The sequence below is a fragment of the Coffea eugenioides genome, chromosome 9 (assembly GCF_003713205.1).
Source record: "Coffea eugenioides isolate CCC68of chromosome 9, Ceug_1.0, whole genome shotgun sequence".
In the NCBI taxonomy this organism is placed as follows: Eukaryota; Viridiplantae; Streptophyta; class Magnoliopsida; order Gentianales; family Rubiaceae; genus Coffea; species Coffea eugenioides.
Genome location: NC_040043.1, coordinates 9,684,461 through 9,704,072, shown reverse-complemented (window position 1 = coordinate 9,704,072; position 19,612 = coordinate 9,684,461). Strand labels below are relative to the sequence as shown.

The following is a 19,612-nucleotide window of genomic DNA, read 5'->3' as shown; positions in this document are numbered from 1 at the left end:
TAAAATATATCTTAATGAGTACCCTATGGACACCAGTGTTAGATAGACCCTTTATTATTAAATAGTGTAGTTTGCTCAAGTTCAGGATACAATTTTGGTAGCAAACATGCTTTGATTTGATAAAATGAAAGGGAAAAAAAAGATAAAGGATATTACTCTAGTGAAAATAACAAAAAACAGAAAGTAGGAGAAAGTGATTTTCATTCTCATTGTTTAGATTGAAAATGAAAGGAGAAGTAAAGAAACAGCAATATATTGTTTGGAGAAGGAAAGAAAGGAAAAAAAAAAAAGAAAAAAGAAAAGCCATTTCTTTATTATACAATTGAAGTAGTTATAATTATAAAAACGAAGGTCTCTTTTTTCTTTTTACGAGCCACATTTTGATGGAAACTAAATTTAAAGAGAAACTCTACTTTTCCCTCCTCAAAACTCAATTCAGATAATATGAAAACAAAAATCTTGTATTCCTTTCCTCCCATTCCTTCAAACCTCAAACCTCAAAACAAGCTAAGACCCTGTTTGATAACCAAGTTCAACATTTTAATTTAATGAATTCAGATCTTAATATATTCAGATCGTTTGATAACAAAAAATTGAATATCTAAACTAATTAAGTGGCACTGAATTTTCTAGGCAAAACTTACTTCCAAAATTAAACTATTCACTTATCACTAAATTGATATACACTCAAACGTATAATACTCAACAATTCAATAACTTAATGAATTCAAAATTTAGATTTCAGATTTCAGACATCAGTTTTCAAATTTTAGTTTTATCAAACGCACTCCAAATAATAAAATGAATAGTTTATCACTTATTTTTTGGAGCAAATTATGCTTAAAAAATTCAGTGCCACTTAATTAATTCAAACGTTTTAATTTTGATTATCAAACATGTCTGAACATGTTAAAATCTGAACCTATTAATTTTAAATGTTGAATTGGGTTATTAAACAGGGCCTAGGTAAAGGATATTAATTTACACTATATTATGTAGTCAACATGGAATTTATTGAGTGGTTTTAGTAACATGTTGATTTATTACTATAACATTTTGCTGCAATTCACAAGGTTACCTTATTTTGTTGCTTGTATTATTTGATCTAACAAAACCATTTTGCAACAACAGCATCAATTGCCAATCTCTTACTTAATTACATTTTTGTTTTTTAATTATAATCTTTTATTTATCTAAATCTCAGGATTATAATACATGCTGTGGGTTATTGCAAAGCCTTGCCCCTAAGGGCCAGTTACAACAGCTTAGAGATATTACCATGGTTTTCTTTTTTTCAAGTTAGAAGCATTTTTTTTTTTAATTTGATCTCAAATGATTTTTCAGTTAGTTTAAAATGAGAAAACTAGTACATGAGAAACAACCTTTTAGGCTCCACTTTTAAATTATCAAAAGATTTAAAATATATGAACGAATGGTTTCAATTGCTTTACCAAACTTTTCACCATCAGCTTTTTCATAATCAGCTTGAAATTGCTAAACTAAAATACTGTTGATTACAACCCATAACTCCTCTATCAGTAGTGAGAATCTTTAGGAGGATCCTTAATCTTTGAAAATTAATGACATTCCTAAAATTGGAATTTGGTAGAAGAAAGTCAAAATACAAGCCTTGTTGGTCATGGATGATTTCGAAAATCTTTCCGAAGCAAAAGAAGAAGAATAAGAAAATGTTGCAGTAAACGTCAATTAAGTGTTAGAATCCACTGTTCTTAGAGAAGATTAATGAATGATGAATGATCCCTATAAGTGAGGAAAAAGGGGGTGAAAGACGCAACCTAACATGTATCCAAAAATAAATCAAGACTTACCAAATATGATACATAGCAAGTGGTGAATCTCTTTACATTTGTTCTTTTCTGAATCAGCTTTGTGGTGAATCTTTTTCCTATTTTTTTAGAGTAAGCTTGTGGTGAATTTGAATCTCTGAATCTTTGAATTCCCCAACCTTAATAAATATGTGGGAAAATCGCCAATTTAGTCCCTAAACTTTTTTTTTCCGTCAATTTAGTCCATATATATTATTTCTAGCCAATTGGATCCCTAAACCTATATATCGGTTCCAATCAAGGATCTTTGCAGCGGCGCCACCGTATAATTTCCATTAGGTTCATAATCGTGCAATACAAAAGGGGCATTTTAGGGAATTCCATTCTGGCGCCTTTTCCAATTAAAAAGTAAACGAAACAAGTCTGCGATAAATACACACCCAAAAATTCAAAATGAAAACAAAAAATGTCTTGGACAAAATCCAGGGCTTGAGTCGATGATCTGCTAAATAAAATCAAAGCAAATCGTGTTAAATAAGGAATCGGAGGGCATAAGAAAGCAAATGATGGAGGCAGTGGGGGACAATATGCAGGAAAGGAGCAATGTTGAGGAGAGGAAGTCAAGAAAAGCAAGTAAGTTTAAGGACTATAATGCTGTCTGTTTTGTTAAGTTAATAGCATAATCATGGTTGGTGGGGTTATCTTATGTTAACTAGCAAACATTTTACTGCAACTGATGGTCGGGAATTTGTTTAGGTTATTTTTTTTGTCGTTGTTTGTAGAGATGGGTTCATGTGGTCCCTATCCCTTAAGTTTAATGTGTAATGTTGCTTTCATGTTGTGAAAAAGGTAGACAATGGTACCCTAAATCATGTGCTTGTAAACTACTAGATTGTGGTGTAAATTAATTTAATTTGTTTGAAAATGAAACAGGTGCTGAGTCGGCTGAGTTTACTCTGTATGTCTACTATGGTGGGGCATATTTTGAAAAACCAGAAACAAAATATTTGGGTGGTAGCATGGAGCTTTTTGAGGGGGTTTTGGCCGAAAAAATTAATATGGCTGCTGTCAGAGGTTTTGGCTACTTACTTGGGTGTCATGCAGATGCTAACTATAGGTATAGAATCCCAACTGAAAATGGTGGGTTGAGACTTAGGCAGATAGATGGTGAAGATGATGTAATAGACATGGTTGCCATAGGTAAACAAACTGGAAAAGTTGAAGTTTATGTTGTATATGACTTTCATATTAGATCCATAGATCTTGGTTTGAAGAACTCCTCACCTGTTGAAAGTGAAACTAAGAAGGAAAATGAGGATTTATGGAATGTGGACATCACATTTGATGACTTCATTGGGAATGAAGAACTTCCAGTTCATGTTCCCGTCCAAGAATTGAACAATGGTAAACGGAGAGGTCCTGAAACTGAAGAAGAGGATGGTGCTGAGGCTAAAAATGAGGCAGAATCTGAGTCAGGTGATGATGGTGAAGGATTTCATGATAGTGACTACGATTTTAGTAAAGATGAGGATGACATAATATTTAATCATTGTAGTACTACTGTTGACAATGCAATTGATGGCCAGAATGTCATATGTAATGTTGGTGTTGGAGGGAAAGCTGGTATACCAAATGCTGAAGAGAAGAAAGTACCAGTACAATCACATAGGCAAGAACAAGCAAAAGTAAAAGAAAGTCTTGCTGCTGACTTGCATTTTGATGTTTATGACGGGGACCAAATTCCTGTCCAAGAGGAATCAGATTCCATAAACACAGAGGAGTTACACAGTTGCCATGATTCCTCAGATGAAAACACTTCAAGAAGTAAGCCGAAATATGTGAGATTTAGGCCAGAAGTTGACATGCAGAAACCTAAATTGTTTGTTGGTTTACTGTTTGACACAAAGATGCTCTTTAAGAGAGCTGTTGAATTATATTCTGTGCAGTGGGGTAAGGAGCATACTTGGGAGAAAAATGACCATAAAAGAATCAGGGCAAAATGCAAGAATAAACAATGCATGTGGTTTACTTATGCTGCAAAAGAACCAGATTCTGATGCATTCGTAATTAGAACAATGGGACCACAACATCAGTGTGGTAGAACTTTCCATCACAAACATGCGAACTCTGGTTTTTTGGCTAGATATTACATGGAGTTTTTGCGCATGAATAGAAAAGTTACAGTTGGTGCATTTAAAGAGAAGGTGCATAAGGAGTTGAATGTGAATATCACAAAGGATCAAGTTTACAAGACCTTTGCAAAAGCCAAAATCCTGATTCAAGGGAAGTATCAGCAACAATACACAAGGATTTCGGACTACTGTGAGGAATTATTGAACTCAAATCCAGGTTCCACAGTGCATGTCGAGACAGAGGTTGATGAGGATAGTGGAAAAGAAAGATTCCAGAGGTTGTATATTTGTTTTGCAGCCTTGAAAAAAGGTTTTAAGGAAGGTTGCCGCCCTATACTTGGTGTTGATGGCTGCCACCTATGAGGACCACACCCGGGAGTACTCTTGACTGCTGTAGGTCTTGATGCTAATGATTGCATCTATCCTATTGCCTATGCAATTGTGGAGACTGAAAACAAGATGTCTTGGAAATGGTTCATCGAGTTCTTAAAGTTTGATCTTAAAATCCATGACCAGAAAAGATGGACATTTATTAGTGACAGGCAAAAGGTGAACATTTATGTTTTCTAATAATACTACTGTTGCAAAAAAATGTGAGTTTATACTAATTTGTGAACTTTTTTTTTTTGTAATTTCAACATCAGGGATTGGGTTCTGCAATCCAAGAAATTCTTCCAGGAGTGGAGCACAGACATTGCGTTAGACATCTACGCAACAATTTTAAGAAGCACCATCCTGGTGAAACTATTAAGGGAATGTTTTGGACATGTGCAAGGAGCTCATATGTTAATAAGTTTGAAGCTGAAATGGAGGGATTGAGGCAATATGATGAGAGTGCATACCAATGGCTGGTTGATAACACATCACCCAACCATTGGTCAAGGTCATATTTTAGGACTACTTGCAAGTGTGACATACTTCTTAATAATGTATGTGAGAGCTTTAATTCTGTGATATTAGAGGCAAGAGAAAAGCTCATCCTTGGTATGTTAGAAAATATTAGGATATACCTGATGGAAAGATTGAGAACAAAAAGAGAGTGGATGAGAAAAAGAAATGATGTTATCTGTCCAAAAATTCAAAAAAAACTTGAAAAGATTAAGGAGGACTCTAGATCAAGTATTGCTAGGTGGTCTGATGAACCTAGTTCTTTTGGCTGGTAGGACTTGGATTACTTTTGAGAATTGTACAGCTGAAATCAGTTATATACTTTTGGGAAATTGATTACTTTTGCTAGAAATTGATATATCAGTTGTTGATTATATATTGCATTGTTCCAATTGAAGATGTTCGTATTAGCCGATGACTATATATTGCATTCATTCAAGCAATGGTCATCACTTCTGCAATATTTTTAAGTTGATGAATATATATTGCATTCATTCAAGCAATGGTCATCACTTCTGCAATTTTTTTAAGCTGATGACTATATATTGCATTCATTCAAGCAATGGTCATCACTTATGCAATTCACTCAAGTTGATGACTACATATGACTCGACTGAGCAACAATTTTTTAGGGTAAACAACAAAAAAGCCCCCTGTGGTTAAGCAATCATACATAAAAGCCCCTGTGGTTTCATATCATACCAGTCGATACCCCGTGGTTTGAATTAACCTGAAAAGTGGACGGAAATCGGCAAAACAGACGGAGCTGAGTGAATAGACGAAAATACCCTTTTGAAGAACGCAGCTTGCATGTAAATTTTTTTTTTTTAAGTAATTTGTTAAATAGCCTGCCTGAAACCCGCTTGCGGGTTTCCCCCTTATGTAAAATGACTAAAAGCTGCGTTTCTTTCTATTTATATCAAACACATACTCTCAAACCCTCACCTGAAGGTGAGGATGAGAGGGGAGGTTTGCTGGGCATCCTAGGGCCCTCCGATGGGCATGTGCAACTCAACGCAGCTTGCATGTAAAAAATTTTTTTTTTTTAAGTAATTTGTTAAATAGCCTGAAACCCGCTTGCGGGTTTCCCTCTTTTTGTTAAATAGCCTGCCTGAAACCCGCTTGCGGGTTTCCCCCTTATGTAAAATGACTAAAAGCTGCGTTTCTGTTCTATTTATATCAAACACATACTCTCAAACCCTCACCTGAAGGGTGAGGATGAGAGGGGAGGTTTGCTGGGCATCCTAGGGCCCTCCGATGGGCATGTGCAACTCAACGCAGCTTACATGTAAAAAAATTTTTTTTTTTTTAAGTAATTTGTTAAATAGCCTGAAACCCGCTTGCGGGTTTCCCTCTTCTTTTTTTTTTAAAAAAAAATAAATTCTATGCTAAAATGACTTAAAACAAAAATAAAAGACTAAAAGTAAATAAAAACTAGCATGAAAAATAAAAATAACAGTAAATAAAAATACACTAAAAATTTGGTGTCTACAGTAGTTAATGAATAATCTGGAAACAGATTGAATGAAGACTCAGAAGAAACGGAAGCTGGTCTCTTATTATTAAAGAGTGAAGGCTAAAATAGGCATATCAGGTGAAAGTTTGTGGTGGAAATCTGTTTTTCGCATATGCACGCGCCTTTGCAGTTCGTTTAAGACACACGCCGAATATTTGACGATTTCCGTCCACTTTTCAGGTTAATTCAAACCACGGGGTATCGACTGGTATGATATGAAACCACAAGGGGTTTTTATGTATGATTGCCTAACCACAGGGGGCTTTTTTGTTGTTTACCCAATTTTTTAATGGCCATCACTTCTGCAATTCTTCCACTTCAGTCAACATTGTCAGCATAACATTGAACTTGTCACAGAAACTTACATGAGCAATCCAGATGCAAAACAGAGTAATAACAAATCCAGAAGCAAAACAGAGTCAAACATAGATGAAAACTCAATTGTATTTACTTCATTTTAAAGTACAGATGAACCATACAATTCCATACATTCTTCAAAACTACTGCAACATCTTCAATTCCAGCAAACCTTGTTTCTTCCTTTCCTTGCCTCCAAGTACAAAAACAAGTAAAACGCCAAAACAGATACAAATTATAAACAATATTTTCACTTTTGCCTTCAACTTGTTCATTTCAATCAATAATGCTGCGTTTTCTCTCTCAACACTTCTCAGGTCCCTTAAAAGTGCACCCATTATATTTTTCATCTTTTGGGGTATGGGTGGATCATACCACAAAAAAAATCTGCAAGCACCACGTTTCTGCATTTACCACCATTTCATAGTTAAAAGACAAGAAATATTTTAACAAATTCTAAACTTTATGCACATACAAAAAAATTACCCCATAATTTCTGCAACCATGAAACCTTCTTGATGGATTTGCCTCTGTCCAAGCAGTCACAATTCGGCATTGTTCTTGGCAATAGCATCGCACGATGTTGTCTCCACTGTAGTATTTCTCGTTTCCTTCATAAATCGAGTTTCCTGTTTCTGAACCATTTGATCCTTTGACGGTGTTAATAAATTGATCACTGGCTGAGCTTGAGGATGCTTTGTCCCAATTCTTTCTCGAATGCATTGAATTACAGTGCTTTTTCTACGCGGGTCTGCAAAAATTGGACAGCTCTCTTTGGTGCAAGAGAGGTAGTACCTAGATTTGGGCTTTACATCGATTTACTTTTTAATTGGAAAAGGCGCCAGAATGGAATTCCCTAAAATGCCCCTTTTGTATTGCACGATTATGAACCTAATGGAAATTATACGGTGGCGCCGCTGCAAAGATCCTTGATTGGAACCGATATATAGGTTTAGGGATCCAATTGGCTAGAAATAATATATAGGGACTAAATTGACGGAAAAAAAAAGTTTAGGGACTAAATTGGCGATTTTCCCTAAATATGTTGTTCATATTTCTAATGTAAAATAAGCCACGGTGGCAAATAGTGCCTTGGTTTCTCAGTCAAGGTTGATACCCAGTATTATTGTAGCAAAATTAAACTAAGCATTATTTATCAATGGTACATGTGTTACTGATTAGTTGGTTGGTCTTATAATTTGTGTTTTTTTTTTATCGCAACGGCAGAATTACTATAATCTAATCTAGTCTAATCTAAGGGAAATGGGAGGGGGAGTCGATGTGAGTAGAGACTCTATCGAAGAAAACCAATTAAGACTGTCACCTGAAGTGAAGTAACAATTGGGGAGACAAGGTTGATCTCTGACCTCCACCCCACCAAGACTGTTGGTGGCCATTGGTCGTGTGGGATTGTTTCCCTTAGTACCGGTACTAGTGGTCAGTATTGGTTTCGGGTCCTTAGTAGATACTCCCTCCGTCCCGTTTTGTTAGTCTTGATTTTTTTTTTCACACAGATTAAGAAAGTATAATTAATTTGGTTGGAAACATAAATTTAGATTAATAATTTCCTAAAATACCCTTATGCTAATTACGAAGAGTGCCAATTAATATCAGTTACAGCTAATGGTGACAATAAATATCAGTTACTGCCAATAGTGCACCCTGATTGTTTCAATTACCGCCAATAATGCCAATAAATAACAAAGATAGACTTTTCATTTATCTATGTATTGGAAAAACTCAATGTATTCAATGTAGTGGGTTAGTATTTAATAACAATGTATTAATAACAAGATATTTAATAAGGGTATTTTAGATAATTTGAAAGATTACTACATCCTTTAATGGGAAAGTGGACTACAATTTGGGACAGACGAAAAAGGAAAACAAGACTAACAAAACGGGACGGAGGGAGTATATTATTAGTCACATAGCCGCATAGGGCATCAATTAGAAATGTGGCCTTCAGTCTCGAGTACGTACATACGTACATATATACATAATTAATATCGAGCATATGTACATAATTATAATCACTATCTTCTTTTGTATAATTTTACCTTTCCAAAAATTTAATACTTAAAATGTCCAATGAACAGCCATTAAACAGACCATATATATATATATATATATATATATAACTTACTAAAATCAATTGACCATTATCAAACTTTGAATGTAGTTAACGGTTCATGCCGTAAGAGCATATAATAAGAATTAGGTCTAGTGTTATTTGTTTCGCAAAAAAGATAAATTTCTTTCTAGAAAGTGTTTTAATTGAGGAGGTGAGATGGTGAATCTTTAATGTATAATCTTTGTGATTTTCCGACCTCAACCTTTTTCGAAAAATAGAATCTTCATAAAATAGATCAAGAAATTTTTTTAAAAAAAAGAGTTTTTCTAACAGGTGGACATTGGTTAACACACACTTAAATTACGCTCAACCTATCATATATATACACACATTAATAATTATTATCCTCCCTCACATTTATATATTTTCTTTAATAAAATTTATTTTTTAAAAATTTAACACCTAAGATACATTTTAATGAGTGCTTAATGGGCACCCATTACATAGATAAAAAAAAGAAGAAGCCTTACCTTCAAGGTTCTTGACCTTTAAAACAACAGCAGACCAGGGTATTGACGGAAATCACCAAATTTTCAAAACTAGAAATATTAGAAAAACTTCTCTCCCAATATCAAATTTACTATCTAGAGGTGAAAACATTTGATGAATCTTGAACCCCAATTCAAAATATCAAATGTACTAGAAAAAAAATCATGATACCCATTGAAAGACAAATTTACTTAGATGAAAGTTTCGCTCCACATAGATGAAAAAGGCCAAAAAAAAAAAAAAAAACTTTACCCCCAAAAAAAAATTTTCTTGTTGACCTCCCTAATTGCTGTAAACCGGCAATATCCACTCACTTACTATAATAATCCCCAACATGCCAAATTTAGCTGAAATCTCTGCATCCATTCATATGGATTCGTTCACTCCTTTCCAAACACGCAAATACACCCAAACCAGACCATATTGAGAGTCAATTGGGTCTCTGTATCTAGCCCAAATACACACACCTATACAGTCAGATACGTATAGGAATACACACGCTGTAATGTGAAACTGAAACACGCACACAACAGCCCACTCTGAGATTCCTTATAAATAGGAGGTATCCAAACACATGCACAACTAATTCCCTCCTCAACATCAACAATTCTACGAAGTAATTTTCTCCAGCCACCGGACTTTTCCGCCAACCGGAAAGAATCTTCTGGTGGAGCCGTTCCTTCCCTCTTCTCAACAGGTATCTCTTCCCCTTCCCCTCTCCTTTCCTTAAAAGAACAGACACCGGAAAAGAACATAAATGACCCACAAACAAACGCACAGTCACATAGAAAAGCTTGAAAGTTTCCCTTTTGAGATGTACTGTTTGTTTCTGTTTTCTCTACATGTTTGGAATTTATTACAATGAAAACAATTTTCCTTAAGACTATGAGTAGAAACAGATAAATCCCACCTGTTTTTTTCTTCACAAAATCATCGGTTTCACACAGGTTGCATGAGTATGAACAAGAAAGCCTGTCGTTTTCGTGTGTAGCGTAGTCGTGTGGTCAGTTATTCTATTGACAGATTTGATTATACAAATTCAAGGGCATATTTTTGTATTACATTCTTGATGTGATTGAAATTTGGAAAAAAAAAATCCCTTTTGCAGTAATTTACTCATCCTTTTGTCTTGGTTCTATGCAAGTATCTCTTGGCTTGTTCTTGGAGTTAATCTCAATTGCCAGCATTGATTTTCCTCTTTAAAACTCGACCTTGAAAACTTCATTCCATTCCCATGATCAAATTCTTTTTTTTTGGGCGTATTCTTTCTGGTAGATTCTATCTGTTTTTACAAATCCAACACTCCTAAATCTCATGGTCCTTTTAACACAAAAAAAAAAAAAGTCCTTTCTTTTTTTTTTCCTCTCAATTCTATGATATTTTTGGCCTGAATTCTCTCTGGTTCTCTGTTTTTATCAATCCACACCCGTCCATTCTAAATCATTTCGTCTCATAATTAGCCTTGTAACCATTTTTTCTGAATTTTTTTATGGTGAATTTTTGCAGGGGAGAGCATAGAAGATGGGGACGGCTGTGGAAGACAATTCAGGGACAGGGACGGGGATGAGGAGGAGAGGATGTTCATACCAGAAGAATGATTTTCTTCCTGAGGAGTCTTTCAGGACTTTTGGCAACTACATAAATGCGCTCAAACAAACTCCCAACCGGCTCGTGGACCGGGTTCTCACCCGGTCCAAGGACCAAGCAGAGATGGCGGTCAAGAACCGGAGTCAGAACGAGATGAAGAAAACGCTCACATGGTGGGACCTGATCTGGTTTGGCATGGGTGCCGTCATCGGCGCCGGAATCTTCGTGCTCACCGGGCTCGAGGCCAAGGAGGAGGCTGGACCAGCTGTGGTCCTCTCATTTGTGGTTTCCGGCATATCGGCTATGCTCTCCGTCTTTTGTTATACAGAATTTGCCGTGGAAATTCCTGTTGCAGGTAATGTGAAGTTTTTAATTTTCTTTTTTTTTTTCATTTCTTTTTATTGTGACAGTAATTCGAACCCTTTCATTCACATTTCCTCATTTCAAACACTTTCATACAAAATTTAATAAAAATAAAATTTTCTATGAATATTTTATATTATTTGTATTTCTTTTTGTTTTATTTGCACTTGACTTTCTTAGAATCTTGTGGAATCTTGTGATGAATCATGTGACCGCTGATGAATATCTCAATCATTGATTAAATATAATTAGTTAATTACCTTTTTTTGTCGAAAAGTTAATTAGTCATTGATTTCACGTATTCTTGCAATCTTTCTTGGGGAATCTTGTGATAAATCATGTGACTGGGCCCCTGATTAAAAGTAATTAATTAATTACTGGGGTTGATTAATCAGTATTAGCAAAAAAAATGCAGGATAATTTCACATGCTTTCGATATCTAAACATGTTTGATATTTATTTGTTTTGGTTGCTGCATAATGGATGAAGTGTCATGCAATAAATGACAAATAATTCTCTTTGAATTTTTTTTCTTCCATGGCTGTATTGAAAACATGAGCTGCTCATTATCTGCGGGAAATTATTTGGTCGGTTGTTGTTGAATTATGGATAATGCCTGTCCCAGATTCCCAGTCAGTTATTGTGGCTAGAATTTTCTATGGTCATCGCTTGTTGTATTTCAATTCAAAGTCAACACTTGTGGTCTACTATTATGTCAGGCATATATATGTATTGTTCAACCTTTGACTTTGCTTACTTTTTTGGCTGGACTAAGGTCTCAAATTGTGCTAGTAAGATAATAAATCGATCAAAGTTGTCATCTCGTCATTGTTAGCTGGAAAAGTTGTCAAAATCCAACTTGCCCATGCAAAAAGTTTTAAGCAAAGTATCTATTTGTTGAGTTAAAAAAAGAATCAATATAGTCAAATATGACAGACAAATGAATCTAGTCAAATATGACAAACAACCACTCAACCCAAGTGTGAAAAAAAAAAAAAAAATTTATTGGAGCAATTATACCTTTTAACATAGTAAAACTAATGTAGCATGTTTATACCCTGACACCTTTGAACTTTTGGTGTACATTTGATTTTTGAGTTGGCATTGGATTCAAATATAACCAACTAAACCAAAAATTGACAAAATGTTCGAATTTTTAGTTGGCATTGCATTGAAATATAACTAAGACAGACCAAATTGATGAAATGAGTGGAAGAATTTGAAGAATGCTAAATGGTTGTACTAATTTGAAGGCTCATGATCATTATTATCCAGGCGGGTCTTTTGCCTATTTGAGGGTGGAGCTTGGAGATTTCATGGCTTTCATTGCTGCTGGAAATATTCTCCTTGAGTATGTGATTGGTGGAGCAGCAGTTGCAAGATCATGGACATCATATTTTGCAACTCTTTTAAACCATCATCCATCTGATTTTCGTATTCATGCTCATGCTCTAGCAAATAATTACAATGAGCTTGACCCCATAGCAGTTGGCGTTTGCATCTGCATTTGTATACTGGCTGTGCTTAGCACAAAGGGTTCTTCTCGCCTTAACTATATTGCCTCCATTGTCCACATTGTGGTGATTCTCTTCATCATCATAGCTGGCCTTGCCAAATCTGACACCAAGAACTACACCCCCTTCACACCCTTTGGTGCCCGCGGAATCTTCAAAGCTTCAGCAGTTTTATTCTTCGCCTATGTTGGTTTTGATGCTGTTTCAACGCTGGCAGAGGAAACCAAGAATCCGGCGAAAGACATCCCCATTGGTCTTGTTGGATCAATGATTATCACCACTACTTTGTACTGCTTGCTTGCTATAACTCTCTGCCTCATGGTTCCATATCAGGATGTTGATCCTGATGCTCCATTTTCAGTCGCATTCAAACATGTAGGCTGGTCTTGGGCTCAGTATCTCGTGGCTTTAGGAGCATTGAAAGGTATGACCTCAGTGCTGCTGGTTGGTGCTGTTGGTCAGGCCCGGTATTTGACACACATTGCTCGCACACACATGATGCCTCCTTGGTTTGCAATTGTTGATGCCAAGACTGGAACACCAGTGAATGCCACAGTTGTGATGCTTGCAGCCACAGCAATAATTGCTTTCTTCACAAAACTTGAAATTCTATCCAATCTCTTGTCGATCTCCACGCTTTTCATCTTTATGCTTGTGGCTGTTGCTCTGCTTGTGCGACGTTATTATGTTTCTGGTGTGACAACAGCTGCCAATCGCAACAAGCTTATTGGATTCGTTCTGACTATCGTTGGATCTGCAATTGCCACTGCTGCTTACTGGGGTGTTAGTACCAATGGTTGGATTCTGTACTGCATAACTGTGCCAATATGGCTCTTGGCTACTTTTGGACTTTGGTACTTTGTTCCTCAGGCTCATAATCCTAGGCTTTGGGGAGTTCCATTGGTGCCCTGGTTGCCATCTGCCTCCATATTCATCAACATCTTCCTTCTGGGATCAATCGACAAGGATTCGTTCATCAGGTTTGCGATCTGGACCGGCTTCCTCTTGCTGTACTACGTCTTCTTTGGACTGCATGCATCATATGACACAGCAAAGGAAGATGAAGCCGAATTGAAGGTTGGAAAAATTGAAGAGGGAATTCCAGCATCAGCAACAAAATCAGAAACCGGTTATAAACAGTAGAAACTCAGTGCAATGTAATGTTACAGAAGTTTAGTCGTCAAAATAGTTTGAAACACTTAGAGAAACCATTGAAAAAAAAAAATTGTGCAGTTTCTTTTTCCTTTTGTTTCTTGATGTAATGTGTGCATAAAAACACAGTAGTTGTTGGTGTACTGAGAAACGTGATTTAAGATTGACAGATCTTGAACCTTGAAGTTTGGCAATGAGCACTAATTAAAATCCCTATTGCGCTTCATTTCCGACAGTTTGAATGAGACGGATTTGATGATGATCTCATGAATCGGTCTCCTCATTGAAATTTCAGTAAATTTATTGAGACGTTTAGGCTCAGTTGAAAGATAATTCACAAATCTCAACAATTATTGCTTGGAGTAGCATCAAAGATTCAATATCATCAAATAATTGCCATTCACTTACTGATTTTAATATGAAAAAAATTTGAAGTCTTGGCCACTCCTACTCGACGGCTAGCGAGTTTTGGTTCCACCAATGTGGGGAAAAATTGGGACCAGTGGAGATCCTTCGTGCCACTGTCTAGTGCCAAATCTAGTGTCAATCCTAATTATTACGTGAAGATGAAAAAATTTAAATAAACAAAACAACATATAACAAGTTAAATAAATAGGACACTTAGCATAAATATATATCTCGTGTAAATTGGGACTGCTACTATATTTAGCAATCATAATTATTTAATTCATGGCAGCATTATCAGCCATGGAAGAGTTTCTGCTTGAATTTCTCCTCTTGGTGAACATGTGGAAACTAGTTATTTTTAAAATTTGATAAAATTATGCAATAGTCTTAAAACTTTACAATTACAATATTTTTAAACTTGCATCATGTTTACACCCCTTGAATTTTATAAAATTCTTTCCTTTAGTTGCATTTCCCCTCTTAGATTGAAGAAAATTTCTTTCGTGATATACATTATTCTCTTTGGTTTTACATATTCTCTCATTATAATTCTACATTGACCACCTGAAAATACACAATCTTTTATATTTCAACTTAAGTTTTGACGTCACTTTCATAAAAGAGAAAAGGTATTTGGCCTTTTAAATTGAAGTGCATTAAATATTTCTTATATTAAACTAAGAGCCTCAATTATGCCAATGTTGACCATAATAATATCCCTTCTCGATATAGTTCTGGCTCTGTCGCTGGATTTGTCCTAAACTTTAAATGTCCAAATTAACTCAAATTTTTATATTTCAAAGAATGCACTACGGTGATGATAATATCTCTATTATTTTAACGTCATATATATGGACTCCCAAAAACTATGGTACAGATATATTTTAAAAAATATACTTAAAACTATTTTCTGAACTTTTTTTTTTAAACAAGTAAATTCCTGCCATTGACCCCGAGATTTGAGTGACCTGAATGACATCACAACGTGCTTGTCTCCTCTCAATAGGTAATAAAATTGGACTATTGAATTTGAGTCTTACTAAAGTCTGAAGAGAACATTAAATGACCTTGAGGTTCATGGTTTAATCTTAAATCATTTTATTTTCCCCATTTTTTTTCTACTTTTTCTTGTAAGACTAAACAAATTTCTCCTTTTGGACAAAGAAAATAATAATAACTGGTAGTGTTTTTTGCTACTTTTAAATTTTATAAGTCTTTGCCCCTTTAAACTCTAAAGGGCAAAAAAAAAAAAAAATGCATGAGGCATTTAAAGCTTCAGAACTGGATGGTATATTAGTCTTGCTTCTCCCGATGGCTAGTATTATGGATAGGATTGTCAATGGGGCTGGACCAGCCCGAAACCGGCTCGTTCGGCCCAATCACAAGTTCGATGAGCCGACATTTTAGTGAGTCGGTCTGAGTTTGAGTCTAAAAATTAAGCCCAAATTAAATATGAGCCGAACTTGGGCCCTATTAGGCTAGGCCCGGCCCTTTAACTATATATATATAATATTTATATTTTGATATTATGTATAATTATATATCCAAATATATTATTATTAAATACTAAATATATATATATATTACAAACTATAAAAATATATCTAAAGACTCTTCCATGAGATTTCTTGAGAGCCAATATTAGTCATGCATAACTGAATCTCTAACTTTTCTTATTGGTTGAATAAATTTTAATGTTGGCATAATATTGGTCGATTTCTTTTTGATCTACAAACACAAATCATTAAGCATGTTTGGATTCAAATCACAAGATTATAAAAAAAGTTTCAACTTTTAAAGATGTATTGGCTTATGATCGCATGTTTTATTACTATTTTTCATGTATTTTGAACGAATTAAATATAAATATTGTTGAAAAAGTTTTGGTATATATACTTTTTACGAACTATTATTTGTTCATGTTTAGTTTAAATATTATAGTCTTGTAAATGTTAAATTAGTTTTACAACTTAATAGTTATAGTAATTATATTAAGAAAATTAAGGAGTAATAAGTGAGATTGGGCTAAGCCCCATTAAGGTTCACAACCCGTATATTATGTGAGTTGAGTATGAGTTTCACATTTATGAACCTGAAACTCATGGCCCGAAATCCGAAAATGTTCCAAATTAAATGAGCTGAATTTGAGTTTATGAAAGCCCGATTGACAGGCCTAATTATGGACGGAAGCCTTCCGGCCTTGAATCCAGTCCATAATCTGGGCCGGATTTTGGGTAACGTTCAAACATTTTTTAGCACTTTTTCGCTTCAAATGGCGGTTGTTTTGATACCAAAGGTTGTGTTTTGAATGGACATTGATAATGAACATCGGATACAAGTGAAAAACAATTTTTTCACATAAATTAACAAGTCTTTAGGGAATTAAATTAACTTTTGTGATTTGATCTTTTCTTATAAAAAGCAACTTGTCATTTGCTAACAAGTTTCATTTCCTCTTGTTCTATTCTAGGGTAAATTGCCTTAAGCCTATACCTAATACTAAGTGTAGTGGGGGCAATTAAAACCTTAATCATAACCTACAATCACGTCTAAAGAGTTGTCTATTCCTTCATTTTTGTTGTGAGTTTTTGTTTAGGAGTTTCTGCACTTTTAGTGTGCATTCGTTCTTGGTTTGTACTACACACATCAACTGGAAAAAGTCCTAAATGACTCAAACTAGGAGACTGGACAATTGCAGAAAAGATCGAAAAGGAGCCTTTGAGTAGCTTTGTCGATGTGTGGTGTGTCCCTGTGTTCCTTTCCATAATCGATCTTCTATTTTTATATAAAAAAAATCCTCCTAGAATTCTATCTTTTACCCCACTTTAGAGATAAAATCTTCATCATCCCCGCCTTGTGAATCCATTATGATTCCTTTCCAGAATCGATCTTCTCTTTTATATAAAAAATCCTCCTAGAATTCTAACGGGTGCGAAATTCCTTTCCATAATCGATCTTCTCTTTTAATATAAAAAAATCCTCCTAGACTTTAGAGATAAAATCTTCATCATCCCCGCCTTATCAATCCATTATGATTCCTTGCCATAATCGATCTTCTCTTTTATATAAAAAAAATCCTCCTAGAATTCTAACGGGTGCAATATTCGTTTCCATAATCGATCTTCTCTTTTATATAGAAAGTCCTCCTAGAATTTCATTATGATTCCGCTAGTAAAATTTTTAGGAAATCTTGGAAATAAAAGCAAGTCAAAGGATGTATTTAAGAAGAGTTTTCCGGATGATCAACTGCTCTAAAGGTAGTTGATTGTTTATTACGTTGATCATTAATGGGTATTGTGACCAACCTTGTCCGAATCACTTGACCTACTTGGGCTTATACATCATCTTAATAAGGGACACTTAAAGCCCCGCACCTTATTCTAATGGCCCAACACACTTGGTCCCTAAGACAAATAAATTGGAAAATTTTTTAAATTTTCATCCTAATTCTATAAAATGTGGTTTTTTTTGGGATAAAAACATGACCATTTCATTAAATCTACATTAATGATAGAAATTACGTCAACTATATATACAAACACACAAACATATCTTAAGAATAAATACTACATACTACAGATCTGAAAAATCTATAAAATATTACATTGTGAAATATTACATACTAGATGATCATTTCATAAGTTAGTTTAACCAAACCTTTTTCTGTCGAATTTAAATATTTGAACTAAACTAATAGATAAACAAGAAACTTAAGAAATAAATAATCCAAAAATCTAGGAAATGATAAATGTCATGTCATTGAAAATCTTACGGAACATATCCGTGAATAGTATAGATACACTCAACGTATCCAAGAGGTTGTTACACAGGTGGACACGCAAGTAATGATGAAGCAATAAAATGGTTCAGCAATACCATTAACAAGAAAACCAAGAAAAGAGGTACACACATTTCTTTCACTCTGATTAATTTCCTAATTCACACCTAAAATTCACCAAACCCAGTTATCTAATTTATCAGGCACAAATCAGAAGAACAAAGGTGGTGCAACTGTGACTTGTTGCTGCTTCTCTATCGTGTTTGAGTTTGAAGGTAACCTCTTGTCAATAATTTATTTCACTTTATAATTTCTACTTTTTATTTAAGGAACGAAACGAAGAAGAATGAAATAGACACATAAGTACTCTTTAAACATAGGAGAATATTTTGTTCTTTAGCTTAAATGGCCATGATGCACTTGACTTTTCCGTAGGGGGTTCTGTAGCGAAATATTAAAGAAAAAGAAACTAAGAAAGACTGACTGCAAAACTATCACAAAAGCATAAATCTAATGGATGGTTGAGAAAGTTGATTCATTCAGTCAAGGCGTTTTTGGAATTTGGTGAGTTGGAACAATTGACATCCGAAGAATAGATGTAAGGGGAAAAGAGATTAAGAATCAATTAGACTGTAATTACCTTAGTTTTGAATTGTCTAAATTTTATTTAAACACAAGGGAAGTGAAAGGAAAATTGTCTTGGTTCAATTTTTTTTTTCTGCTTTTCTTTCAAAGCAGCAAGATCCTGAGTATGGCAGTATCAATTGGTCAAATATTGTTACTCTTTTTGCTGTAAATCTGCCTAAAATTACTGAAGTGCAAGTTGTTAGGAAGGTAGATATATTGACCAAGTTGTTTGGAGACCAGATATGTTGAAAAAAAAAAACCCATCCCCCTGATTAGTACAATAAAATTTAGAATATCAAGGAAACATATCAATTAAACTTTAACCTCCTCTAATAGATGAAGAATATCTAGTAGGCATTCATTAGCACACCTGAATTGTACTTAATAAAAAAAAATTGTCCCTTATTTCTTCTCACTTCATGGGAAATCAGTACATATTAACTGCTATATATATTCCATTGAACCGTTGATATATCTTTGTATTTTTATGCTTGGCCTGTTTCATAAGAGTTGTTTGGTGACATTAATTTTCATGATTGGCTTTTTCAGTTGGTTTAATCTTGCAATTTTGATGAATTCGTTTTTTTTATCCTGGGATATGATGACAAGATCTTAGGTAAAGGGTAATTAAGAATTAGGTAGTGATACATTACAAAACTCCCCTTTTGCTTTATAGTAAGGCACCAAAGTATACTATGTTTAACCAGAATTATCCATAGCAAAGAATCATAAGATCTCATTACGAAATCTTGGGTTAAATAATTTCTTCCCTCTCATGCGTGGATTATGTGCTTCTAGTGATAACACAGTATAGTGTAGACGTTACTAGAGCAAACATAGGCACTGAAACAATAAATGTACGTACTAACACAATAATATG

The 19,612-nt window shown here is 34.7% G+C and overlaps 2 protein-coding genes across 2 annotated transcripts; one reads left to right on the top strand and one right to left on the bottom strand.

The window, feature by feature from the left end:
- Positions 1 to 6,823: 6,823 nt before the first annotated feature.
- LOC113782167 lies at positions 6,824 to 7,688 on the bottom strand. Its single transcript, XM_027328074.1, has 2 exons — positions 7,167 to 7,688; positions 6,824 to 7,084 (listed from the first exon to the last, which is right to left on the bottom strand). Exons 1-2 carry the CDS (start codon positions 7,401 to 7,403, stop codon positions 6,824 to 6,826), a joined length of 498 nt encoding a protein of 165 aa, XP_027183875.1. The 5' UTR covers positions 7,404 to 7,688.
- Positions 7,689 to 9,910: 2,222 nt separating this feature from the next.
- LOC113782725 (cationic amino acid transporter 1-like) lies at positions 9,911 to 14,113 on the top strand. Its single transcript, XM_027328631.1, has 3 exons — positions 9,911 to 10,000; positions 10,810 to 11,245; positions 12,529 to 14,113. The coding sequence occupies exons 2-3, from the start codon at positions 10,825 to 10,827 to the stop codon at positions 13,908 to 13,910; spliced, it is 1,803 nt and encodes a 600-aa protein (XP_027184432.1). The 5' UTR covers positions 9,911 to 10,000; positions 10,810 to 10,824; the 3' UTR covers positions 13,911 to 14,113.
- The last annotated feature ends 5,499 nt before the right edge of the window (positions 14,114 to 19,612 follow it).